The sequence below is a fragment of the Thunnus maccoyii genome, chromosome 4 (assembly GCF_910596095.1).
Source record: "Thunnus maccoyii chromosome 4, fThuMac1.1, whole genome shotgun sequence".
Classification (NCBI taxonomy): Eukaryota; Metazoa; Chordata; class Actinopteri; order Scombriformes; family Scombridae; genus Thunnus; species Thunnus maccoyii.
In genome coordinates, this window is record NC_056536.1 from 18,842,964 (window position 1) to 18,870,422 (window position 27,459).

General features: G+C 40.8%; 1 protein-coding gene across 8 annotated transcripts in view; it reads left to right on the top strand.

Moving 5' to 3' along the window:
- cacna2d3a (calcium channel, voltage-dependent, alpha 2/delta subunit 3a) overlaps nt 1-27,459 on the top strand; it is a 133,561-nt gene that overhangs the window by 68,019 nt on the left and 38,083 nt on the right. For all 8 annotated transcript variants that reach the window (XR_006095790.1, XM_042408725.1, XM_042408718.1 and 5 more), the window contains 7 exons: nt 1,767-1,898; nt 3,352-3,563; nt 4,621-4,695; nt 8,412-8,501; nt 9,138-9,251; nt 18,724-18,802; nt 23,582-23,715. Coding sequence is in view for 7 of the 8 variants with exons in the window: in XM_042408725.1 (XP_042264659.1) it covers nt 1,767-1,898; nt 3,352-3,563; nt 4,621-4,695; nt 8,412-8,501; nt 9,138-9,251; nt 18,724-18,802; nt 23,582-23,715 (836 nt within the window). In the remaining variant the exon portion in view is untranslated. The remainder of the gene's footprint in view (nt 1-1,766; nt 1,899-3,351; nt 3,564-4,620; nt 4,696-8,411; nt 8,502-9,137; nt 9,252-18,723; nt 18,803-23,581; nt 23,716-27,459) is intronic.

Below are 27,459 nucleotides of genomic sequence, written 5' to 3' on the forward strand. Positions count from 1 at the left end.
TATAAAGGCCTAAGACTTTACATCTCAACCACTGATTGACCAATGCACTGCGTTGCTGTATGACACTGTATTACATTGCAGCAAAAGTTGAAAAAAGTTAAACTTTTTTCTAGGACAACCTGCTCTTTTTTTTGCCAGAGCCCTCTGTGGCTGGACTCTCGATGTGCCAACACAGTGGTCTTGTTGAAATGAAAGAAAAGGCTGCATTCTTTGTCTTATTACACCACACATAGCAGACAATCACTGTCATCTGAACCTGTTCTTTATGCTGCTGAACAGCTGGCTGTTGCCTGTGCACTTGGTGGAAACGGTGATGAATTGGAGGTTAAGTCCATTGATAGCAGAGAGCTGCATGACCCTGGAGATTAATCACAGGAGGAACACACCACACCCGACATCCATCTTCTGAACTCACATTGCAACCAAAAAAACAACCCACACCATCATACTTTATGAGGCCGCATGACAGGAACATGTAGCACGGGCGCAGAGAAGTCATGCACACATTTACAGCATTTGCCATACTCACTGAGATGGGAGTCTGCTCGCATCCACGTGAGCACGTGCACTCATGCGCACACCCATTGCTTCTTACTCGCTCTTCTTGTTAAACCTCTCCTTTCTTATCATCATAAGTAACTTAATAATGTGACGTTGATTTCAGCTCATATTGCTCAGAACAGTGCAGTGGGTAACCTACACAATTCTTCTTTTTAATCTGAGTACACGTGCACATGTGAATATATAGAATCATGGGAGCTCCTGTGATCAAATTGAATTAAGGAGTGCATTAGTTGAAAGGAATTTAGATGACAGCTTATGGGAAAAGTAGAACCCATACACACTCCCTCATCATGACGAGTTAAGATCGTAATAGACACTCAAACTGCACCAGAAGTGACTGTATTGTTGTGTAAATGGAGCCTGGATCAAATCCAGCCTTCTTTCCACTCCACTCCATAGAGGTGGATGGGTGTTTACTATCAAGAGAGGGTTTTAGTGTGCTAGCTTCCAGAAGACTAATTCGATCATGGCTTATTGGCATGACTGTTGACAGCAGAACAATGTTGCCAGCATAGGAGATGATGGGAAATCTGTTATCTGCTTTTCTTTCTCTCTGTCCATTAGGTACTTGTCTGTCTATCTGTCTCTCTCTCTCATAGTAATTTTCTGCCTGCCTTTCCGTCTGCCGTCCTGGCTTTCTTTTTTATCTCTCTCTAAGGCTTTTGTGTATCTGTCTTACTTTATGATTGTGTCTGTCTGTCTGTTCATCCTTTTCTGCTTCCATCTTCCCCGCCCCGCTTCTGAACCAAGAAAAATTATGGTAGTGAGCAGCTGTAATGAGCTTGGCTGCTTGGCTCGCTAACCAGTTACATTCATGACTCTCTCAGCCTGTAAATTGAAAAAGAAGCTTCAGTGATTGATATGCTCCACCATATATCACAGTCAGTTTGGGTAGAATTATCAACAAATGCAACATCATTGTCAATATTGTATATATTTCTTTAATTCTTTTTCTCTACTCCCATCTTTTCACTCTGTTTTTCTGCCAACATTTTCTCTTTATCCTGTTGTAATGAATAGTTCCTGATAGTGATCTGTGGAGGACTGTACGATACGATACGACTGGATGAGCAGGCACTAGAGAATACCTGTTCCAGCCTCCTGGAGTGTAAAACAATGTTAACCTTTTTGTTCAAATACTGTTTTTTCTCTCTTCTCCATGCGTGTCTTTGCCCCTCCATTTTTCTCCCTTTAATCCTTAGACTCTGCAATTGTCAATGGTGTGTTCTGGTCTGAGGCCTTGAATAAAGTGTTTGTGGATAACTTTGAGAGAGACCCATCACTCATATGGCAGTACTTTGGCAGTGCCAAAGGCTTTTTCAGGCAGTACCCAGGTAAGTGTGTGTTTGTTTGTGTTGGTGTGTGTGTCATGTGTGTTTGTAATTAAGTCGCTGTTTCCCTAAAGCAGAATAAGGGGTGTGTGGGAATGCTCAGTGACTGATAGCTAAACACTGGAGGCAAGCAGGGTGAGAGAGAGGAGGAGGGGGAAGAGCAGATAGAGGAAGAGAGAGCAGGGAGGTAAAGGTGAGAGACTGTGTAGAGATTAGAGAGTGGCTCAAGAAGATGGATAAAATTAACATTTTCAGGTGAAGTGGAATGAATAAGAACAGAAGAAGTATTATTAAGAAAAGACGCCTATTGAATGACATTGGTGAATACATACTTTATTCTCTGTAGAACCTAATAGAAGATAATCAAGGGAAAGGCTTCTTCTCTTTTTTATATTTATCTTGTGAACTTTTGAACCAACATATGGATGTTCACTATTAATAGTTTTTAATATCATATGCCTCAGTCCACATCTGACATGTATATTCTTTGCTGCTCCAGCTCTCAAAAAGCCTCCTCCACTGTCTATTGTTAGCATTCTGACCACCCAGGCCATCCTCACAAGAAAAACAAGAGTATAGGCCTAAAATAACCTTGCGAAGCGGCTGGATTCTTGAGATCATGACATCATGCAAGAATCCATATTGTCAGGCTTCAAGTTTTGTGCTTGTGTCCGGACCAATGAGCGTCCTATGAGGATTCCCGCGTGATCTTGCGAATCTAGCTGCCTCTCAAGGTAAGACGGTGATAGACAGATGGTTCATCCAATCACCTGCCAAATATTTTTTGAAAGTGCCTGCCCTTTTCCAAACAGTTTCCAAGAACGACTTCTCATATGGTTATCTGTAACAAACCATCTGACGTGTCAGGTTAGGTCTAAAATTCAGGCCAGCAAAAACAACCTATAGTTACATTTACGCCATCTAGCGGCCGTAGTGATTATGACCCGGGGTAGTGACGCAGTTCAGATGACGTCAATATAAGGTGACTTGATAAGATGATTTTTGCCTTGTTAGGAGGAGGCGGGTTGGGTGGATGTCTAGATAGATAGTGAACCTTGCTGCAGGAGACCACTGCTCATTTCCTGCTTCCAACCACAAGTGTCATGTTTCCAACCATGATTCAGGACATTTTTCAAAAACTGTAACATTGTGATGTTTAATGTTGCCATGATGATGAAGGTTGCATAACTTTAAGGAAGTATTAAGTATAAAGAGTCAGTTTTAAAAAGCAGGCAACAAATTTTTTAGATAAATTCTGTTGTGACAGTGTGCTTCGGCAGAAAGCCTTTAGAGCTCCTTAGAGCAGATTTCCTGGCCACTTTTTTATGTTTCGTGCACCTTTTAAGCCAAGGTAACAGTTTTTTTTCCTTCTGTGCAAATGATGCAACACTAACACTATTGCAATTCATTGTCTATTTTTAGCCCTGACTTCTGATGTTGACTCTGTCTCTCAAAGGGATCAAATGGAAGCCAGATGAACATGGGGTTATAGCTTTTGACTGTCGTAACCGTAAGTGGTACATCCAGGCTGCCACCTCTCCAAAGGATGTGGTGATCCTGGTCGATGTCAGTGGCAGTATGAAAGGCCTCAGACTGACCATCGCCAGACAGACTGTCTCCTCTATACTGGACACTCTCGGAGATGACGACTTCTTCAACATCATTGCTGTAAGTTCACACAGATATGCACACAGCTGTAAAGGGGTTACATAAACTACTTAACCTCTGTGTTTTTAAGGCTTAGATAGACACACACACAAACACACAGGCCCACATCCTCTCCTCCTCAGATCAGAGGAAATGCTGGAACAAATCAGCTTTCTCTCCTGTCACGCTCACAACCAATTAGCAGTCAGCTGAATGAAGATTTGAATTGCAAAAAAGACAGTTGTGATTGGATCCCGCCTCAGGCACCCAAGCCATTGTTATCGCATCTCAGTCTGGTGAAACTCCGCGAGAGTGTGTGCGTGTTTGCGCAACCGTACACGCGCGCGTGCGTTTGTGTGTGTGTCTGATGCTATTTCACATCAAAACGTAGTTAGTCACTTTGCCAGCCTCCATTCTCTTTCTGCACAGAACAAAGTCTTCATTATCATTTGATATCCTAATCATGTTATTTTGAAAATTATTCTTTTGAAAAATGAAGGAAAAGAGGATTTAGAAAATTAGGCAGAAACATATTGTTTTCCCCTGAACACTCAAAGGTGTCATATTGACTCATACACTCTTTTTATTGTGTTGCTTATTACCGTGTTACTTTTACAGTGTTGCATTCTATATACATGGAGTTCCCCCATAGAAGACACACACATGTATACAAGTTACACACATCCTATTATGAAAATATTCATTATTTCAACCAAAATATCTGCAGTGATGTAACAGATTATGTGCACGCATAAAAAGTTTCTTCTTTTCATGCTACAGTATACACACACAGATGCATATGCACATACACTGATTAGGGCAAAATTGCCGGCTTTGGAAGAACACACTTCAATTCTCTTTCTTGGACTTTGAAGTCTAATTCATACTCATGCATTAAATGGTGAATATTATCACAGAATGTCAGGCAGTAGCTACATTGTGTACTGTACTGTGTGTGCTTTTCATCAAGATGAGTGAAGTTTCTAACATCTTCACATTTTATATTTTTAACATTAAACATTTCTATACATACAGCATGATTGAAGTAATTGAAACAATTCATTTTGTGTTCTTCCAGTACAACGAGGAATTGCATTATGTGGAGCCGTGCCTGAATGGAACTCTGGTCCAAGCAGATGTCACCAACAAAGATGTGAGTTTAGTCTTTCTTTCTTTCTGTTATTGTTTCTCTTCCATTGTTTTTTGTGACTGAGGCTTTGCGGGTTCAGAAAATAGAAAAAGAATGCGGATTCATAAGTAATTTGTGGTTCAGAGTGATACTTTATGCAGTTGTAGTCTGTCTATGAGTGCGTTTACATGAATATTAGTATCTTTGGTTTTTAGTCTTATCCTTGTTTTGATCATATTTGGGATACAGTGTTTATATGGAACACGAGAAACCTGGTTGTTCATACATGTCTCTGTTTTCATGATCATAACAGTATCCAGGTTTCTGATGGTCTGCCTATTATGTGTCTTGATTCCTGAACATTTCAGCCACTTATTTCTGTTCCGACTGAATTATCTCAACAATTGAGAATGAACAGTCCGCTTTCTGGTTGTCTGGCTTCGCTGCTGGATTTATTATTCTGCTGGATTTAGTTTCACCATTTAATCACTTGTAATGGAAAACAAGGCAACAACACATTTCATGATCTGCATAACCAATGTCAGACTTTCCTTTTCAGCGTGTTGGATCATCATTTACCATTATATTATTTGTATTACTGATTAACTACTATGTAACTTGAATTGATGACATATCTGCAAACACGGAGAGGCAGAAAATGATCAGGAACCTGGATAAGGTGTTAACATACCACAGTATTCTGGTTTTCTATCAAGAATTCCAGCCAGTTTATACAGCTATAGAGTATAGTGTATAGTGTAATATAGATATAGTGTTTACATCAGGACACTCCAAAAACCTTATCAAAACCAGAATCCTCATGCAAATGTGAACACACTCTAGGTGAATATATATTTGTTGGACAGTTCATAAGAGACATTTTCATTTCATTCATAAGATGGCACATATGATAATTCCCTGATGTCCTTCTCCATCCCTAAGTCTCTGTCCCTCTCTGGTGCTTAAAATATAGGCTCCATCTCCAGGTGCACACTAAAAATTCCTTCCCCTCCACATTCTTTAAAATTCCATTTTAAAATTCAGTTGCTCACCTCTATTAGTCCAGGCCATACCTTCGGGATGCAGCTGTTTACTTGCAAAGGCATGGACTACTTTCCACGTGCAAGTCCTGTAGAATAATGTGTGTGTGTGTGCCTGTTGGTGTTTAAGTTAGTTTCTGTTTATTTCAAAGTGAGAATACACTTATGCATATGGATTAGTATTATGTGTTTAATGCCAGATGGTAGTTTAATGTACTGTGAGTCAGCCAGCTAAGAGGGGAAGGCAGTCTGCACTAGTAGATAAGGCTAATGTCTTTTACTTCAGCCGGGGGCAGGAAGTGACTGTCACACTGGAGACTTAAACAGACTGATCTGTCTTTCCAAAATCAGTTATTTCATACCCAAACTTAAACTGGGTCATAAATACCAGCTGTCAAACTGTCACAGGATGCCACTCTCTCACACACGTTCGTCTGGCTATCAGTTAGTTATTTGTCTACGGGCTTTCTAATTATTACTCACATGCACAGCAGTTCCAGGCTAATATTTAGAGCCATAAAAGGAAACACTCATGATTGTCAACACTTTTCCCATATAATAATTGTTGGAATAAAACTAGTAGAGTCTTCTGAAATAATGCTGAAGGTTTGCTAAAAAGTTTTCTTCAGTTATGTCACAAATGGACAGTCGATTTATGCCACTATTCTTGGTTTTTTAGCTACTACTTTCAGTGCATTTGTTTTGTTGCATTTCAATGACTAGCAAGTCTTAACTTCACATACTTTGTACCGACAGTCTTAACCTAGACATCTTTTCATATGCAAATGTACAAAACCATTAACCTAGACTTCTTTTTACATGCATATTTTGAAAATCCATTCTTACTGGGCAGAATGTTTTTGAATGGATGCAACAACTGTGCCTGAATTTGACTTCAAGAAAAACTGCTAACCAGTGCCAACACAATGGGTGGTTGCATAGATGAGCCAGAATGTTATACTACTATGATGTTGAACTATATGATGGACATCACATTTCATCGCTGCAAACATGTAATGTTGATGTTAATGTTACTTACAGTTTTTATTCAGCAAAACCAACTTTTTCTGCCTGTCTTTTTCATGCATTTATCAGAATTGTGCCTGCCTTCATGTTGAGATAAATAACTTGCCATAAAAATCAAAACCTTAGGCTTTAGCAAGCTGCAATTTATGATATGTTTGTTCATTCATTATTCTGTCCCTGTAGCCAGGCTTCATTAAGCTGACTGCTGTGATCATTTTTGAGTATGAAAGGTGTCTGCAGCATTGAAGGGTCTGATGTCCAAGGTACATTTCAGAGCCTTGTGGTGCAGCACAAAAGGTTGGGCATATTCAGTATAACATGCACACACAGATACACGCATTCTGACTCTGCCACTTTAGTACACTGCTGTGCCAGGGATTGAACATAGCCTGCTGTGCTGAGACAAATTACTTCGATCTTAACTCACACACACACAAGCACAAGCACTCTCTCACACACACACGCACACACTCAAATGCGCTAGGTAAAGTTTGCTGTGCTCCAGGGTAAAGCCTTTTGTTGGAACCGATTAACCTTTTTACACACATCAAAGGAAAGGTTGTGTCTTTTTGCCATATGGGGGCATCGTCGGGGACGCTGGAGGTTGTTTTTGTGCACATTTTTATTTGTGTGTTGCTGGTGCTTATTGCTGTGTGTGTGTGTGTGTGTGTGTGTGTGTGTGTGTTTACTCCCAAGTGAGCAAGCCCTGCTTTGGCTTTACGCTGCTTGGGTCCCCTACTGTGTGTTGAGAGACTTTCCTCCTCCCATCAGTAAAGAGCAGAAGACTGGAGGAGATGAATTTAGTGGGAGTGAAAGGAAGGGTGGAGAAAGATAATAGGCTGGGAGGATGCCGTTTTAGGTGTGGAGTGTTCTTAGATCCTAAAAAGTGAGAGACAGACATATCTTATACGTAAAACCTAATATAAGTGTGTTAGAGTGTTGCTCACTTCCACTGGTGGAATTGTTTTTAGCAGGTTGTTAGATAGAGCCAGAGTCAACAGGAAATGTTCCAAATGCCAACAACTGGATCTGAATAGCTATAAATAGATTGAACTGGATAATGGGCCGTGTGTGTGTGTGTATGCACGTGTGTGTTTGTGTGTATTAGTTTGCCTCCAAGCTGTTGCAAATAATTAGACATGCACGCGAGACCTGTTAGGTTGCTGACAACATTAAACTCATCATTAATTGCCAGAGAGGTAATGTACCTTTTGTGGCACGATCACACCTGTGAACAGACAGACACACACACGCACTCATGCATACACACTAGACTGAATGGTTGTCAGTTAAAGGGAGGTGGAGGGAAAACAGGGCATTTTAGTTCTTTCAGTCAGTATGTGACATTTCACTCTAAGATAATGTGGCAGTTTGCTGCAAACACTGGCCTAGGACCAAGTGAAAGAGCCCATTAGACCATTGGTGCAATCTCTATTCACAAATAAATGATGGTAAATTAAGTTCAGTGAAATATTGTGTTTATCTGTGTTATGAGCAAATAAAACCAATATCTTTTTTTCTTTTTACTATTGCTGTCTACAGTTTGTACCTTATTTTTTATTTTTTCTCCATAAAAATCAATAATGACCTCCAATTCTGTCACCCTCTGTTTTTTCTTTCTCTCCGCTTGTCATCATGATTGTAATGTTTCCTCCCCAAACTTTATTTTCCCAGCATTTCCGGGAGCACCTCGACAAGTTGTTTGCTCAAGGCATCGGTATGTTAGACATAGCTCTGACTGAGGCCTTCAATCTTCTCAGTGACGTAAGTAATTCGCTCATGCATGATCACACACATCTACGCGCACATGCACACAATCACATACACACAGAAAACAAACTGATGCGCAAAATTAATTAGCGCACTGTAATTAATAGCTAAATCAACACAATCATGCAAAAACCAAGTAAACGAGGCACTTGATGACTCAGGTTACTGGGTCGACATCTCCTCATTATGAAAGAGCAATTAATCAAACACTCAAACACATGTACCATTACTTTCAAAATGCTGATATTTCAACAACATGTACTATCTATCTAAGTGAACACCACAATGACAAATGTTTCCATTCTGGTAAATGACTCCTCTCTGTAATCTCAGGGTGGTAATACACTCTTACACTAGATGTCCTTGTAGCTTGCGTGCATGTGTGTGCATAGGAGAAGGCATGCTATTATTATTCCATTAGCTTGATGTTATAACACAGTCAGCTTCCATGTTGTGAAGGTAAGTCATGTAAAGATAAATTACATGCTATAATGGGAATGAACTACAGGAAGTGTTTGGAAAAAAAGTAGATTTTAAACTGGTTAAATTTGCATTCTGATGGAAGGGGAGCTGTATTGTTTTTCTGCTCACCTGCAGTAACCCTCTCCCCCCCTCTCTCTCTATTTCCAGTTCAACGAGACTGGGAGAGGTAGTGAGTGTAGCCAGGCCATTATGTTGGTGACAGATGGAGCAGTGGATACATATGATGCCATCTTTGCCAAGTATAACTGGCCAGAGAGGAAGGTAGTGTATTAAACACACAACACACACACACAGCACATTATTCTGCAATTGTGTTCTAGGACAGTTGTATAGTGAGGTCATTTGAGTTTCCTATTATGCCTTGTTTACAACTTTATGAACTTGAAACCATCTATTCTAATGGAGGATAGGCACCAGAGAGCAGTGGACTAATGCCCTCCTGTGGCTATGAATGACTATTATGTTCGATTTTTTTTTAAATGTTGAGGATGGGCTGTCTGAATATGCAGACTTATGAAGTAGATGCAGTTGACACAATGGATGATGTTTTATAGGGTTAAATACCAATAATTTACAACTATTATGACTGCAACAGAAATATAATTTCTAGAGAAATACAACAGTGCTCACTGACCAAGACAACTACAATGCATCCTATTGATAAACGCTTGTTTTGTTGTCAGGTTTCACAGCATGTTTTTGCAAAGTAGTAGTATTTCGTTGAGTTGTTAGAGAAAGTTTTTTGACAAGCAGAAGGTACTTAATGGGCCCAGTATGGGGTCCTTTCAGAGGGCTTTAAAACAGAGTTAAGTATGGCCCTGTCTCTGAAGACTGAGCTGAGCTCTGCTGTCCTGCAAGGTAATTGTGGTGCTCTTCTGACAGGCCATGAAATGAAATGGGAGGAGAGAGTGAGCAAGGAGATGGAGGGGAAGAAAAGGGGTTATTCTTAGGTCATTTTCTTCTGTAAAAGAAAGCCCACAGGGTCTCCACTCTGTAATAGTACAGCATTCAATGATACATACATGCACCCTAAAACTCACATTCTGTATGCGTGCAAAAATGAATGTGACTGTGTACACATGCAGTACAAACTTCCATTGCCTCAGGTAAGTCTTTTAACAGCCTTGACATCAAATGCTCTTTTAGTGAATGTGACTGTGGTATTTTTTGTGTGTGCGGGAGTCAGTAGTGGTGATTAGACAATTGATCTCAGTGTTAGGACACATTATTGATTATTAGCCAATTTTAATCTTGAATTTGTTTGAGCATATGTTTGCATTGGAAATTGGGTGGCTGTTGGTTACAATCAATGCTGCACTTGTATTCCCATGCAAGAACCCCCACCCCCAACACACACACACACACACACACACACACACACACACACACACACACACACACATACATACTCCTGCCTCAAGGCTGAACAGCAGTGAGAGGAGAGGGGACAAGGCTGCTAGATAGTTCCATTTAGAAGAAGCCCCGCTGATAATAGAAGTCTTCAGTCTCTGTCACTCTCTCCAGTCTCGCTCTCTCCCTCTCTCCCCCTCTGCTGCTGGTTTTTAATGGCTTCCTTCCAACCAGCCTCACAGCTTCACCACTGTATAGTCTCACACTGAGTATATAGGCATGCTTTAGTGAAAGCTGGATGCAAATAAGTTGCTGAATAAATATGAGTATGTAGATGGAATTCATTCCAAATTACTCTAGAAAAATGTTAGTTAATATTCATTAAATGAGATCATAAAGAAAGCATTGCCATGAAAAACAGTATCTACTGATGAAAAGTCTAAAAGACCCGACAACTTCAAATACATTCCATAATGAGTTTGTCTTTCATGTAAAACCAGTGATTATTTTCAGAGAGATAAAGTCACAATTTTCAGATAACTAACGTTTGTAGATAAAGAACATTTTAGAAACAATTTTGCATTTATCTTTACTTTTTTGACTGATGACCTCAAAAAGCACAACATACTTAACATAACACAAAACAAAGAAGTGAATTTTTAAAATTCCAAATTCCATTATGTTGCCTTATTTAAGAACATAGGTCTCCCTGACTTTTATACCCCATTCACACGACACACATGTGGAGTGTCTATGAGAAAGGGTTCAACCTATTACAGCTGACCCTTCACTGGACTGGTGTTGGACAGTGGTCAGAGGAGACCCAGATTTGGTTAACTATTGATGTTGCCAGGAAAGAAAGTTAGGATATTGTAACCCTAGCTCTATAAGCACAAGCGGAGCCCTCTACTGGACTCTATTGGTAATACTCTCCTCCAATCGCTTGCACGCAATCACCCACTGAAATTTGCATGTACATAGCTGGCCAATCAGGACGCGCCTACTGATTCCATGTGACTCACACAGTATATAAGGCAGCGTCTCACTGCCACTGTCATCCATAAACCACTTCATCGGATGGCATGGGAGCAGCAGGGTCCATAGGTAGACCATCTAGACCATCCTGCCCATCCTTATCAGCATTGGGTTGATCTTGAATTTACAGAAAAAAATTGGCGATGGGCTACATGTGCTTCCCTCAGCTTCAGGCCTTTGATATGCTGTGCAACACACAGCCCTTCCCATGCCAGCTTGTGCGCTGTTCTTTGTGCACTCCCCATACCTTATCTGTCAAAACCATGTGGAAGTGCATCATGAGGCCCCAGTTTACGTCCTCTGCCTGTATTGCTTTTGTTGTCCCACTAGCAAAGGGCTAACCTTAATAGCCTGGAGACAACACTGCAGCTCCTCAGTCTGTAAAGGCGACTCCTTGGGCTCAGTCCCACAAATGGGAGGCACATTTGCACCAGGTGCATGTGTAGTAGGGCCAACGGAACAGCCTAAAATGATGATACCATGCATGAGTCTTAGCAGACAGAGACATAGTCTACATGTGGCCCTGGTTTCCACTCTGAATTGTGAGAGGCACTCCCTGAGTAGTATCTGTCTCTTTCATGTGAGAGTCAATAGTTCAGGCTGGGAATCCACCACAAGGCTCAATAACTGTGTCCTCTGAGAAGACTCCAGCCTGCTCTTGGCCCAATTAAGGCCAGTTAAGTACAAACAAATTTCATCCAAGCCATGCCTTCCTGTGTGAATGGGTCCTTGGAGTTGCAAACTCAACAGATGAGAATCAGTCACCCGAAGAACAGGCAACTTTAAAAATATTAGTAAGGGTTAGGAGAACAGGTACTATTATTCTGTGTGCAGCCACCTTACAGGTAGTTGACTTTAGTCTCAATTGATAATCAGATAAAATGTTACATTAGTTCAAACGTAGAAAGTGATAAGAAATGAGCAAGTCCAATTCCTGAATCTTAGTCAGGACTGATTAGAGTTGAGCCTGTAATCATTTAGAAGTGTTGGGTCACCAGCTTTTGGTAATGGTAAAACAAAAGCAGACTTTAAGATAAGGAATTTCATTAGAGGCAAAAGATAGATTAAAAAGATGTGTTAGTGAAGGAGAAATAAAATCAGCTGCTAACTTTAGAAAGTGTGGCACAAGGTTATCAGGGTCTGCTGATTTGCTGATGTCCAAAAGTGCGAGTGCTTTGTTTACCACTATGGTAGTAACAATTAAAATTAAAAAGAGGTGTACTTATTCATATAAGCTGTCAGTCTGAATGAGAATGTATTTTTGTGGCTTTTGTTTCGCTGTGCTCGGACATTGTTTCTGCCTTTAATTCTATGCCATATTAGATGTTTTTACATAAATCTTCATGATCTTTAAACATTAGGAATCAGTCTTATTTTCTCCAAATCAAAACAACTAAGATCAGAAAAAACAAAAAACTAAATAAAAACGTCACACTCCATCAAATACTTGCTTTAGGATATGGGATTATAAACTGCAGTAACAGTTACATTATTACAGTATAGACATCTGTTTATCCAAAACCAGTTTACTTCACTATTACCCAGGTGTAACAGTCATCAGCAACAGCAGATAATGCCAGAATCATCACTTTGTATATTAATGGATATGGTTTTGGTTTCAGGGTTCAAACCTAAAGTTAACCTACATTTGAAATGAGCTAGGGTTTTATAACAAACAGTAGGCCTGTCTGGGCTAGATTATGCTACATATTGCATGATAAGTCCAGTAACAGCAGAACAATTAGCCTACTGTAACTTTAACAGTTTGAGTTTTAATGTGATTTTATGTTCTGTACATTAAAACATATGTAGCCCTACAGAACTACTTTTGCACATACTTAAGGTCTTAAACGTTTGAGTGAATGTTTACACAGGAGAACTGAATAAATTATAGTGTTAAGTGCTGAGTACATAATTTAAGAATGTGAGCAAATGTATTTTTGCATGCAAGTATATTTGGGTTTGAAATGACGGTACAGTGTGTGCATCAGTCTGAACATGCCTGACAACATGTGTTACTGTTGTACATGAGTGTGTGTGCTTGTGTGCATGCATGGATACATACAGATGTGTCCACTTGCATGTTTGTGCATTTTCTTGCATGTATGTGTATTTGTATTTCTGCCTATATTAAATTTGTGCAGTCAGGTAGGTTGAAGATTGCATGCTGTGGTTAGAGCCCTTACTAGTGTTTATATCCACTGTGCTTAACTCAGCTGTAAACCTCCTTCATATTTAATAACCAGCCTGCTGTAGTTTGACCTCTGTCTTGGCTACCAGTAAGGGAAGACACATTACCACAAACAAAAAATACCAGTGAGACACCTGTTACTCTTAGCCCTACATCGAGCGGTTATGAGCATATCGACTATGTTGTGTTTTGTGTCACTCTGGCAATGTTATTCAAATGACTGAGGTTTGTATGAATAGGGGATGATTATGGGTCTAGATAATGAGGGCTGCTTAAAAATGACAGTCTGACAACTGTACTTATTCACAGTGAAACTCATTACAGTTGACAATAGACCAACAATATCCATACTAGAAAATAAGAGCCTAGAATTAGCTGTCTGTAGTTTATATCTTTGTCTGCTGAATCTGTAATAATCACAATTGAATGCATAAGGAGTTCATCTATGACACATTGCAGTAACAATTTAAATAAACATAATTTGATATGGAAGTATTCCTCAAAAAGGAAATGTGTTTTATGCATAAACTGTATTTTTGCCCTTCTGTTGGGTGCAGTCATCCAAAATCAGATAAAGACATACACATACCCACATCAAGCCATGTGTGTGCATGCATACACATACAGTACACACACACACAAACACAAACAGACACATGCTGTCAGGGTAAAGGGAGGCAGTGAAAAATGCAGGCATGGAAGCTATGGCAGCTGTGCCCCCAGAGGCTTGCATCTGGTCCAATCTGGCAACCTGCTCTTCACACACACTCACATACACACACACACAAACATACATACACACACCTGTCAACTACAAACTAAAAAAAAAAAGGTGCTGAATAGTCCTAAAAGTGGTTCTTTGGCTCGTAATCATAGGGGAACCATTTTTGGTGCTATTTAGCTCCTATCTTTAAAGGTGCTATAAATCACTTTTGCCATATGGTGCTACATAGAATCATTAGCGGTGCCATATAGCACTATATTGCTTCAACAAAAATGGTGCTAAATAGTACCCAAAAGTGGTTATATGTCTTGTAATCATAGGAGAACCTTTTTTGGTGCTATATAACACCTTTGTCAAATCGTGCTACAAAGAACCATTAGAGGTACCATAGGGTTGGTGTTAATCGAGAAATGGGTAAAATTAGTAAGTTTGGGGGTAAGTTAAAAATGGGTAAAATGACTAAGGGGGGTTGTTCCTCGAAAAATGGGTGAAGTGCTATAAATTTAGCATGAAAACAACAAAATAAAAAAACAAACAAATACAAATGAAAACTTACATATCCTGACCCAATACTTTCCCTGAGGAATGGGTGGTCCATTATCACAACTGACAGAGGTTCAATATACTGAAGATGAGTTGGGTACCTAAAATGAAAATTGGATGGAGAAATGCTTACTAGTGTTGGTGAAGTGCCAGCCATAGTAACTAGACACTGAAAATTCTAAGAGTAGCTGCACACGCAGAGCTCCTTTGCATACATTTATTAAAACATTACAGAAAACAACATTTTGACAGCAAAACTGCCTTCACCTACTGGTCGAGCAATCACTATTATTTTTTTGTTTGTTTTTTAAGGAGGGATCACTGCAAGCTACATTCACCCACGCCTAAATGGAGATAGCCATTCTGTAAAACCTGACCCTGGCAAGCCTGTCTGTTCACTGTGTGGCCATCAGTCCATACCCGGGGTCATGTGGTTGCAACTCGGCAATAAAGCTTTCATGGACAGTCATTATGGCTTCTGCAAGTCATTAGTTATTGTGTCTGTGACCGGTAAAATGACGTGTGCATGCAAATGTATGCCATATGCTGTCTCTTATGAGGTTTTACTTGTCTTGAACCATGTGCTAGTATGTACAGTGAATCTCTTATGTGCCAGGGCTGTGCGATATGACCAAAATCGCTCATCCCAATATAGCACGTTTTCTGCAAAAATTCAATGAATGGAATGGGCCGGATTTTTCACGAAAATCCAACAGAAGTGACGTTTTTGCACGCTCCCAAGTACCTTGCCTCTTTCCTGCTAACATCAACAGACGACCAGCATAACCACACAACAACATGATAAAAACAGTGCTATCCGACTAGAAACACCCTGCAGATATTAGCTGTCCAGCTAATGAAACAGCTAGCTGCCACCGTCAACCACTACACATTTCACAACAAAACAACCCAACAATGACAAGTTGCCTACTCCCGAGCACACACAGCAATATTACTTCCTCAACAAAGGAGCAGAAAACAAGCTTCAGAGCAATAGCAAAACATAGCTTACCATTTTTGTTTTTCCTGTTGGTAGTCCAAAGTAAAAGTCATGATAAGCACACATTTCACAACAAAACCGCAGCATGTTGCTCTCCAGCCACAGCTCACTGAGTCTACCGGTGTTTCGTAAACATGGTTGAAGTGTAAGTGAAGAAAAAGACATCACCTGCAATAGTCTCACACCACAAGCATGCCAGCACGAGTACCTGGATGTTGACTGCACCACATTTAATGGCCACAGATGTCACTAATGAGAAGGAATTTCTGATTCCTACATACAGAACCTTTAATGGACTCCCCGTCATCCACTAATCCCTGATAATGGACACCTTGTCCCTTACATATTCACACAGCCCTATCATGTGCCATTGACATCAAAGCAAATTCCTAGTGCACTTCTTTCTGTTCATCACTGCAATCAAACAGATTATTAATTCTAAATAAATTTGAAGTTGCAAATAACTTAGTATATCTCACAGGCCGATGAAGCAGTGTGATGTACAGGTTGTCCTCTTGATCCGTCTATGCATCAAGGGCGTGGAAGTCAGTTTCCTCCCCAGGTGTGATGGCCAACCACTGAGTTGTTGATTGGACACCGTAAGCATGCAGATGCTCAGAGAAGTACCAAGTTTTGTAGAGTCTTCCACACAATTTCCACTGGCTGCAGTACCCCACAATATGTATAACTTTTTAAAAAACTGGGATTTCCTCAGCATACACAAGGTCAAGGATTAAGAAGTCTCCAGTGGTGGATTTGACTCTATCATACAGCAGTTGTGTAGTTCCAAAGTGTCTCACTCAATTCAGCTGTGTCCTCTGCAATAATCTCTCTAAGCTCAGAGGGTAGTGCACGCAAAGGTATCTCTATTAAAGAGTATGGGACATCTTCCGAACCAAGGTTTCCAGTTGATTGTGCTTCCCAGCACTGGTGCATTTGATAGCGATTTGCCAGAGTCTTTGCAATATTCTGGTAATTTTTTACAATTGATGAAAGGTATTTAAAGTACAGGTGTTTGGCCTAATATCTGAGACACCAATGTGCTCTCAGTGGACCGCGCTGTTTGATTAATCGAGGATAGTAAACCAGACAGTGAATTCGGAGTGAAGTTGTCAGGGAAAAGCTTCTGAAAACTCTTCAGAAATTCTGTGATGAGAGCAGACAGTGGACTCAGCCAACTTGTTTTGATCACAGGTGCAAGAACTGTGTCACATATAGATCTAAATAGCAAATAGAGACCCCAGTAAGTGTTTTCCTGTGGGACAAAGCTTCCAATCAAAAAAGGTAAGAGTCAAAAAGGGTCAGTTTTTCATCTGCTTTTCCTGGAATGACTTGCTGATTGTATGTGGAATGACAGGCTTGTGAGTGACATCGTTTTGTTGTAGCTGGTCATTAATCTGTTGCAGTGTTACCAGTGCTTCATGACTAAGCTTTAGCAAGACTAATTTCAGGATCTGTGGGATGACCCCTTCAAGAATATCATGCATTGAGTCAGACGGAAAGGATTCAGTAACCTCAAAATGAGGCAGTTTATCAAAAGGGCAGCGTCCAGTAACACCATACAAAGATCTACCATCTGGCACTTGTAAATGTCTACGGTGTGTGTCAGGAGTCCGGAGAATACACTCACTTTCCTCAGTTTTGTTACCAATGTAACTGTGGTGGTCACAAAGGTCATGAAGAAGAGGATGCAAAATTGGCTCATAACCATACTTCTGAAGCCATTGGTTTCTGACAAGTACAGCCACATGTATATTTTGAGGACTGGAACAATACTTCAGAGGAATATTTCCAAGAACAAAGTAGACACTTGAAATTTTGTGAATCTGGTTTTTGGATCCCAAACAATTTATAATTTCAAATTCATCAGTATATAACTGGAGCCTCAACTGTGTCTCAGAGCCATTAAAAAGACATGCTGTTGAAAAATTAATCCATTTGTGAAGTCTTGAAGTGTTTCTTCGTCAAAAACTGTGTCCTCCACAACATAATGAAAAACATCATCTCTTTTGAGATTATTTTTCAAAACTTCCAAAATGGGAATGTACTGACTACATAAATAAACCATAACGGTTAATACAAGAATATAATGATAGCCTTTTTATTGAAGTTTGTTACATAATTTTGGGGATCAAAGCTTGAGTATTCAACTGACTTCCTAAACAACTCCTTCTGTCCAGCCTCCTATCAGCTTACATTCATTCATGGACTACAGTCTTTATCTTAGCCTTCTGCTTTAATGTGTTATCCTCAGGAAATACTCTGTATTTTAATGTATTTTTTTATTCTTTCCTCTACTAAACTCAACTAAGCTGAAGAACCTCTAAAGAACCATACAGGGGCTTAACAGGTTCTTTGTACAGCAGTGGTGCTATGTAGCACCTCAACCACCCCAAAGAACCACTGAAGAACCACCATTTTTTTTGTGTGTACACCTGCTGCTAGACCCAACTGAGCACTGCTGGGCAAAAATGGGTTTGGCAGCAGAGAGTTTAGATTCTCTAGATTGAGCACGTAAAGCTTGAGTTTGGCTTTTTCAACTCAAAATATTTACTTCATGGCTTATCATTTAGTCATTCTAATTGCACGCTCTTGATACACTTATTTTAAAAACCTTATCTATTAATCCTTGATTGTTTAGTTTCTTGGGTTGATAAAAATGATTTGAATTATTTAAACTTTAAATCAAATCTGAAAGACACATTTAAAACTTTCACAAGTCCATAATCAACTCTATTAAACAAGGAGAAAGGGCCTGCTAATCACTGACAGATAAAGAATGAGCCTTCTGCCTGGCTTTGACAGTGTTATCATCTATATGGTGGTGTGGTGGGCCCTATCGAAATGCGATTAAAATGACTGACAGAAGCTATCTGCTTTCTCTCTGCAGGTCCGCATATTCCCTTACCTGATTGGTCGAGAGTCAGCCTTCGCAGATAATCTGAAATGGATGGCATGTGCTAACAAAGGTGGGATCTTACAACACATGCACCTCCCGCTGTACTTTTTTTTCACTTATAATCTGTTTCCCGCAGAGGAAAGTTGCTGCATGTTGCTGTCAGCTGGATGAAAATGAATACATTATGGAGCTCAGGATTTGTTTGGGGTGTTTGGCATATGTGTCTGTGTGCGTGCATGTAGTTGCGTAGACATGTGTTTGTCAGTGCTCATCAGTATTAGCACGTGTATGTGACAGCAGGCAGCTGGTTCCAGTTGTACAGAGCAGATATGTCACATTACATCTTCCTCTAAGCCTAAAGTCCAAACTATCTTTGCGATATACTACTTTCCAGCTGCTTTGTGTGTGGTCATGGTTGTCTCAGTGCGTAGAGCACTTTCCTTCAGGTTCTATATTTAGCTGGGAGGTGGGTGACAGAGACAGTCTGGCTCCATTTCCTCAGGCTGGCGTAGATAAGACAGGCAAGCCATAGGTCACACAAGGGATGCGTGTGTGTGTGTGTGTGTGTGTGTGTGTGTGTGTGTGTGTGTGTGTGTGTGTGTGCGCGCGCGTGCGTGTGCGTGTGTGTGTTTTTAGGTGTGTGTGTATATATGTGTGTAGATAGGAGGACAAGGGCATCCACAGTTTTGCTTGGAAGTGATATCAGAGAACCCATCCAGTCAGTTTGAGGGTGTTAGTGGTAATGATGAGACCTGTGAGTGTGTGCGTGATTGTATGCTGGATGATCATTCAGACTTCTGACAATGACATCCTCTCCAGACTGCAGGAGCTGTGCAGAACAGTCTTCTTTCTGCTCTCACACACAACATCTCTAGTCCAAACTACAGCAGAAAATCTGTTTTTATTCTTGCTTAAACTCCTTTAAGTAGTTTTGCAGGTGAAAAAGTGCCACTGTCTCCTGTGTAAATCTATACTACTCACTTATTCTAAGACAGTTTAATATGTAGCATGTTCACAGTGGGAAAGTGTCAAAATTAAGCATGTTCAAAACATTCAGTGAGCATACTTAAAAAACACTTATTCAGTTTGGTGTTGATGGAAATGGAGGACCCTGCTCACAACTGGAAAAATTCTAGCTATTTGTGGATGGTGGTGAAATAGCTCCAGAGACACCTCAGAAAACAAAAAGATAACAATAACATTTTTTTGGAAAAAAATTTACTGTCTCTGTGAAGTTTAGTTGGCAGTGCTATTTCAAAGTCACAATTTGTTTTGATTCAACCCTTAGTTCCAATTAAGGAACTCTTGTTGCTCAAGCACAATAATCTTTAATATCTTTCTGGCAACAGTTTGGAGGAGGCCCTTTCTAGTTTAAACATGGCAGTGCCCTCTTGCAGAAAGCATTCCTTATCACCCAGCATCAATGCCTGATCTGGCGAGTGCTCTTCTGCTCCTAAATGGGAGCAAATCCCTGCAGCCAGGTTCCAAAATCTTGTGTAAAGCCTGCCCAGAGGAATGGAGGGTATTATAGCAGGATATTAATGCCCATGGTTTTAGATTTAGATGTTCATTATTCACAGTCATTCTAATGTGAGTTTAATGTGGGTTTAATGTAAGGGTGTCCACATACTTTTCCACTGTGCTGTAGCTCTGCATCACATCATGACATTCTTTGCCTCCATGTTGTCCATTATTTTTGTGTATCAGGACACCTTCTTGTGTTTTTTAGCTTACATATCAGCCAAACCAAGGTCCTTTAAAAATGCATTTATTGCCCTCATCCTGACCACACCATGCTGCGGCTGTCCTGTCCTGTATGTACGACAGGTGTACCATGTCATCGAAAGCAGGGAGGATTCATTTTTTCTCTCTCCAGCTCATCTCACTGGCCCCGGTGGCTCAGCCCGAAGGACGCCCTCAGCCCTCCAGAGGGACTAGTCATTCTTCACACACTACTGTGATGAACGATGCTGTTACACTGAGGCAGCTTGCTTTGTGTGTGATGTGAGTCTGTATGTGTGTGTTGTCATTGTACTGTCTGGTGGAATAATAGCTGGATCCAAATGTCTCTGAGGATGAAAGGGAGGAATCTGTCATGGTTCACTTCCAGGTAAAGCTCAGAGTCAAGTGCATTCTTGTTACTCTAGTACTCACAGTTATCATGTGACTTTAATGCTCCCAGTGTTCTTGTATAAAGTAGGATTTTAGTGTTTTTTATTTAAAGTGTTTTTTCTTCTGTGGTCACTGCGTATGCATCGGCATCTGTGTGTACCCGTCAGACACTCTGTCAGAAATTGACTCTATCCAGTTTTTAGCCACATTTTTACAATATACTTTTTTAATTTAGCAGTTTTTAACTATATCTTTTAACTGTATAAAGGATTTTAGTCATCGGACATAGATTTTATGTTGTTTTCAAAAACTGTTTCAGCAGTGACAACACGATTCGGCTCCCAGTTGCTCCAGTCAGCTTATGTCTGCCAAACAGCACAGAAACACAGTTTTTTAACATAAGACTGTTTTATTCAGTGTTTGTGCTGGTTTTGATCACCGGGTCCGGCTGTCTGGCTGAGGAGGATACCTCCTGAAGGATGAGCACTAAGGGTGTCCTAGCTGGGGGAGGCTGACTGTGGAGTGCTGTCTGCCTAAGTTAAACTATACACCTGAGCCGTGTGGGAGAATTTTAGCTGTTTGTCACCACCAACTGAGAGGAAACCATGTTTTTTTAACCTGTTTACCAGAGGCTGATGATCCATCACAGCAATCTCTGGGCCTGTGCTGTGACCCCCCTACTATGAAAACCTCCTCAAGTCCCCTTGACATTGTACCCACTTCTTTGGTAGAAAATGTTATTGATTCCATTGGTCCATATGTACTGTCTATAATTAATAACTTGTTGACATCTGGTCATGTCCCAGCTCATTTCAAACAAGCCACTGTTCAACCACTTCTCAACAAAATAAATCTGGACCCTTCTTTGCCCCAGGACTACAGGCCTATTTCTAAGTTACTTTTTATAGCTAAGGTCTTAGAAAAAGTGACTGCTAAGCAGCTTACAGTTTTCTTAGATGTGCACAACATTTTCAACAAATTTCAGTCTGGTTTCCATCTGACGCATTCAACAGAAACAGCTCTTCACAGAGTCTCAAATGATCTGTTAATGCAGGATGATGCAGGAGAATGTTCTCTATTGGTACTGTCAGATCTCAGTGCTGCTTTTGATACTGTATCTGGATCAGCTTTGGATTAGTTCTCCTCATACCTGTCAGACAGGACCTTCTCAGTTACAGTTCATAATTATGCCTCATCAACTGAATCTTTGTTTCGTGGTGTTCCCCAAGGTTCTGTCCTGGGCCCATTGCTGTTTGCTTTGTACTTGCTTCCACTCAGGCAGATAATAAGTCATTGTAAGGTATCTCCTTCCATCGTTATGCTGCCGATATTCAATTATACATTTCATTTAAGCCTCAAAATGTTTCAAAACTGTTTGTTCTATCAAACTGCCTCAACTCTGTAAAAGATTGGATGGTAAATAATTTCTACTGCTAAATACTGATAAAACAGAAGTTCTCATTTCTGCCCCTGATGACGTTGTCCCCCAGTGATGGAAATCTTGGCTCTTTATCTTCTGCTGTTAAACCTACCCTCCGTAATCTGGGCATTTCTTTGGGCCAGGCTTTGAGTCTTGACCAGCATGTAAACTGTTTGGTTTGCTCCTGTTTCTACCAGCTGAGAAACATTACTAAACTCAGGCCCATTGTATCCAGAGCTGAGATAAAGATGATTATGTCTAGATAGATAGATAGATAGATAGATAGATATTACTTTATTGATTCGCGAAGGGAAATTCAAAATTCTGTTGCTGTTGTTGTTTTCATTGTGAAGCACTTTGTGACATCTGCTCTTGAAAGGTGCTATATAAATAAACATTATTATTATTATTATTATATATTTAAAATGAGAGGATCAGTGATAGATCCTTAGTTTTAGGAAGGATATATGGCATCCTTCGTAGATCTGTGTATTGTATCTAGACTCATCAGGCCCTTTTCTCCCTGTGGAGTAAAGGTCGATGGCAGGAATCATGACCCCAAAATCTATTTCTTCCAGCTATGATTTTCTCCTCGACTGCCTCATGGTGACAGAGGCAGTTTGCTGTTTTTACGGATGGGTGGAAATGTGGTGGTCTCTCTCTATTCCCTTATTCTCTGTGTCACTTCTTGTCCCCTCTCTCTCTCCCTCTATCTCTGTTTTACTGCTGTCCTGATTCCCTCCCTTCTTCTCCCCCTTTCTGTCCCCCTGCTGAGATAACAGTATATTCCCTCCTGCACATGCACATTAGCATCATAATGGTGGCATTACCATCAATGGAAATGGCATCACATTTGGTTTAACTGAGATAGTTTCCCCATTACATTTACATACCACTTATCCATTCACAAACCCATGCTGGTTTGCTCTCACTTGTACATCCCCACAAGGAATTCTTCAGATATTACTCATACATTATCCAGGTTTTTGTCTGCTTCATCAAGCAAATATCTGCTGCCTGCTGTACTGTATTCCAGATGTAATTTCTCTGCTTTGGTACCAAGGTAAGTAAAATGGAAGAGATGGCTTGGAAAAGATTTGCTGGTTCTACATAGCCATGCAGATATTGGATGTGCTGCAATGTGGAACAGTTTTGGAGACTGTTTTTCTGATATCTGTTTGGGGTCAGAGGGTCAGCATAGTGAGTAAGGAAACTGAACCTGCTCAGACACCATCATTGGCAAGCATCTAAGCTAAATGGCTTCATTCATTCACTCTAATTTGAGAAAGATTATTCCTCTCTTTCTCTGCTCAACAGGCTACTTCACTCAGATTTCCACATTGGCCGATGTGCAAGAGAATGTGATGGAGTATCTCCATGTGCTGAGTCGTCCCAAGGTGATCGACCGGGAGCACGACACTGTGTGGACCGAGGCCTACATCGATAGCACCGTGAGTGGACTATGTTTTCACATATCTCTCTCTCCAGTCCACCCGAACACACCGAGCTGATTGTGTGCAGTATGGGTCCAGAATTATCAAGTGATAGATTGAGAAATTTAAACTTTTTTACAAAGTACATTTGCATTTTCAGGATGGATGAATTATATTATCCAAAAGAGAATAGCAGTGATAAAACAGCAAGCAGAGAGTTGAAAATGTGTTTTGCTTTTTGTATGTCTCAGACTGTGAATGTGTTAAAGTGTGTGTGCAGCAGATGGAACCATTAAGTGAATGAGCCTCCTGTGTGTGTCTGGGAGTTGTGTAGCATGAGTAGAACATACTGGCACACTGGGGCACATTGGTGAGTTAGTCTCTGATCTCTCAAACTCGTATCCTACCCCAGCACACACAGACACACACATTATGTAATTGCACACACTATTATTTATTTGCATAATAATATTTCTCAACAACCCAAATAATCACATGCATAGTTAAATCCCCTGTCAATGATTTATAGTTCTCTGGCACAGACATTATCATCACTAAAACACGCCGAAGGATAACAACTGACCTACAGTAAGGAATCCTCCACAGTCTATAATCTACACACAGTATACTATATTATTCATGCATGCACAACGCCCCATTTTTGTGAAACTTATTGTATTTGGCCATAGAGAGTGAACAGAAGCCATTTGTCCACAGCTATTTCTGAATAGATTAAGAGAGTGAGAGCTTCAAAAATGTAAGGAAACAAAGGAAAGTGCCCTCTAGCAGCAATACCCACAGGCTATCAACACTACATGAAAATGGACTCTTCCTCTCTGCGATCCTCATGTTTTTTCTGTCTTTCTCTGCTTATTTCATTCTCTTTGTCCACATTATCTGCAGTCAAAGTACATGCACTCAACACTGACCTAGCAGTAACAGCTTAAGTGTTGTTTTTTCTGTTGTGACCCTCCCAGCCATAAAGCTCTTCTCTCTTGACACAGTCACTGTTTTTAAAGTTGTAATCAGTGTCAGTGTATTTTATGCATCCAGTGGTGCTGGTACTCCATTGAACGGAAACTACACTGGAAGGCGTTCTGACACTTATCCCAAAACATATTGACCCTTTCTCTCCTCCTCCTCCTCTCCTCCTTAATCTGTTCTGTTTAGCTCCCCCAAGCACAAAAGGTAAAAAAAAAATCTGGTGTGAGGTCATCGCTGTATTGTGCTATGTTGAGGCCTGGTGTGTGTTCATGGGCATTTCATGTGCATGTGCGTTTTGGTCTCTGATCTCTGCGATATAAGGGCATAATTGGGGGGTGGGGGGGGACTAACTACCATACTGACCCATGGCATTTTTTTCTGTGTCAGTGTCGTATGTTGCTCTTCAACCTCTTGATTCAAACCATGCATTGTGGTTGTCGTCGGTTCAGTTGATCGTTCTCTTTTGCACGTCTGATCAAACACACGCACACGTCTGTGCACGCTCACGCTCATTTATCATTGGTGATGCTGTGTTGGCTGCGCTTTGCCAGTATCTCCAGGGCTGGCAGTGTGACTATGTGTGTGTAAATGTGAGGCTACATTTTGCTCTTTTGCCTTTGTGATTTTGGTGTGAAAAAAAAGATTGACTGTGTTATTTGTCTTGGTAGAATTCTCCAGAATAAGCTGTTTTGTCATCTTCTGGGTTAAAATCCAATAGCCTACAATTACTGGCGGGATGATCTGTTCTGATGCCTTTTTACCACTTTCACTGTTTTATTTTTCAATGTTTTTATGAATCATATGTGGGTTGAGATAAGCAGCTGTATAATTGTAACAATGATGATGATGGAACAGAAGAGTGCTCTGCCCCCCAATCAACATGAGCTGAGCACGGAGCAGTCCCATTAGACATCTGGCAGGCCATATGTCTGACATAGTATTGTTAGTCTGATAGACCCAAGCTGATTGACATCGAAGCAGCTCAGCAGAAAACAGAAATAGATATCACATTGTCAGACATGGTAATTGCGATTAGCAAGGAATCTGCACTGCTTCTTTGAATGTAATCACCCCAACACAGCTCTGGCCTGGGTGCTATAAACATACACATATAACACTCCTCTCAAAGTAAAACAGACAGTGACAAAAAACACAAAAAACACACACACCCTGCATGGCGATAGTGTCTGATAAGAAGTTAAAGCTCCCTGGGTTTGACTCAGTGTTTGGAAAGTGATGAGCATCTGGGATTTGTGTTCCAGGGTTGATGTGTATCATCTTTCCAGATGTACCCATTCTCCTATCTTTTTCCTCCCTTCTCCATCCCTCTCAGTACGACCCAGTAATCTTTCTTGTCTTGCATATCTCCCCTCTCTGCCTCTCCAGCTCTTCCCTCCACCTGTGCTCTCCCTTCCCCTCCTGTTCTCCCTCCCCCTTCCTCCTCTCCCTCCCCTCCTCTTCGTCTCACCAGCTTCATCCATCATTCTCTGGCTCATTTGGCTTTGTTTCCCACTCTGCCGGATGAACTGACACTGGAGCTCAGGGATGATGGGAGGGAGGTAGGGGTGGGGGTATTCGAGGACAAGTAGGGAAGGTGGATGAAAGAATGTAAGAAATTTGAAGAAAAAGGATGTCGGTAAAAGTTTGGAAGTGAATTTAATGGATGTAAAGAAGACAGGTATATGCACTGAAGTTCAAAGAACATGATTGATACTCAGTAAAGCATGAAGACAGACAAATGGGAAAGCTGGGAACAGCTGATTACCTTTTGATGACGGATTGAGGTAGCAAGCTGTTCAAAATGTCACGACGGATAAACATAAACTCCACTATTTCAAAGCAAAAGTGTTAATATTGATTGAAGTAATTGAGAGCTTTCATAGATAATCCCAACCCACACCTGTGCAGCAAAAACCTGTGCTGGGTCTGTGCCAGCTCTGCTCCCCCCATGGGGTGTGCTTTACTTCTCCCTTTGGCTCCAGCGCTTACACAGCAACATTGTTAAGCTCAGTCTCCAAGGAAACAACGGTCACCTCGTCCACCAGCACACAATTTGTCACAGCAACCTAGATTATGAGGTGTCCTATGAGACACCAAACATGAGGCAGGGGTGTGTATCTGAGCCCTCTGAGGGGTGTACGTCTGTGCGGGTATGTGTGGGTATTTGTGTCAGTGGGGAGCGAGTGTATTAGAGCCCAGAGGGGTTCTTTTTCATTCTCTGACCCGGAGCAAGGGAAAGGATTTACACACCTCATTTGCTCTCCAGATAAAGTCACAGAGGCAATGATGATGCAGATTTGGCCCAAATGTGTGCTGAGTTCTGACCTTGCATCAGAGGTTGCAGGTTATGTATGATAAGTCAAAGTCCAGATACAGAGCAACCCCATAGGGACTTTGAGCATGGTCACATTGGAGGAAACTCACTCAGGGTTCAAGGAAGTGCCTCTTTCCTCTCCTGGGCTAGGATAATGAAACACAGGTTTAAAGGTCTTCCCTCCCCTGGGTAGGGCAAGTGAGGATCCTCTTCAGCCGTGATGTCAGCTTTAAATACAACAGATGCAGTTGCTGGCTGCCTTTCTCAATGCAGCTCTTGTTATTTGCTTAATTACAGTATGCCATTTCCCAGAGCAGCTGGGCAAGCCTGAATTCCACCAATTGCACATATACTCAATATAAAGCATTTAGATTAGCGTTCAAGCACAAAGAGTACACACTTGATGGGACTGCTCAACAGCAGTTCATGAGGATGCACATTAACTGTCAGTCCATATGTTCAGA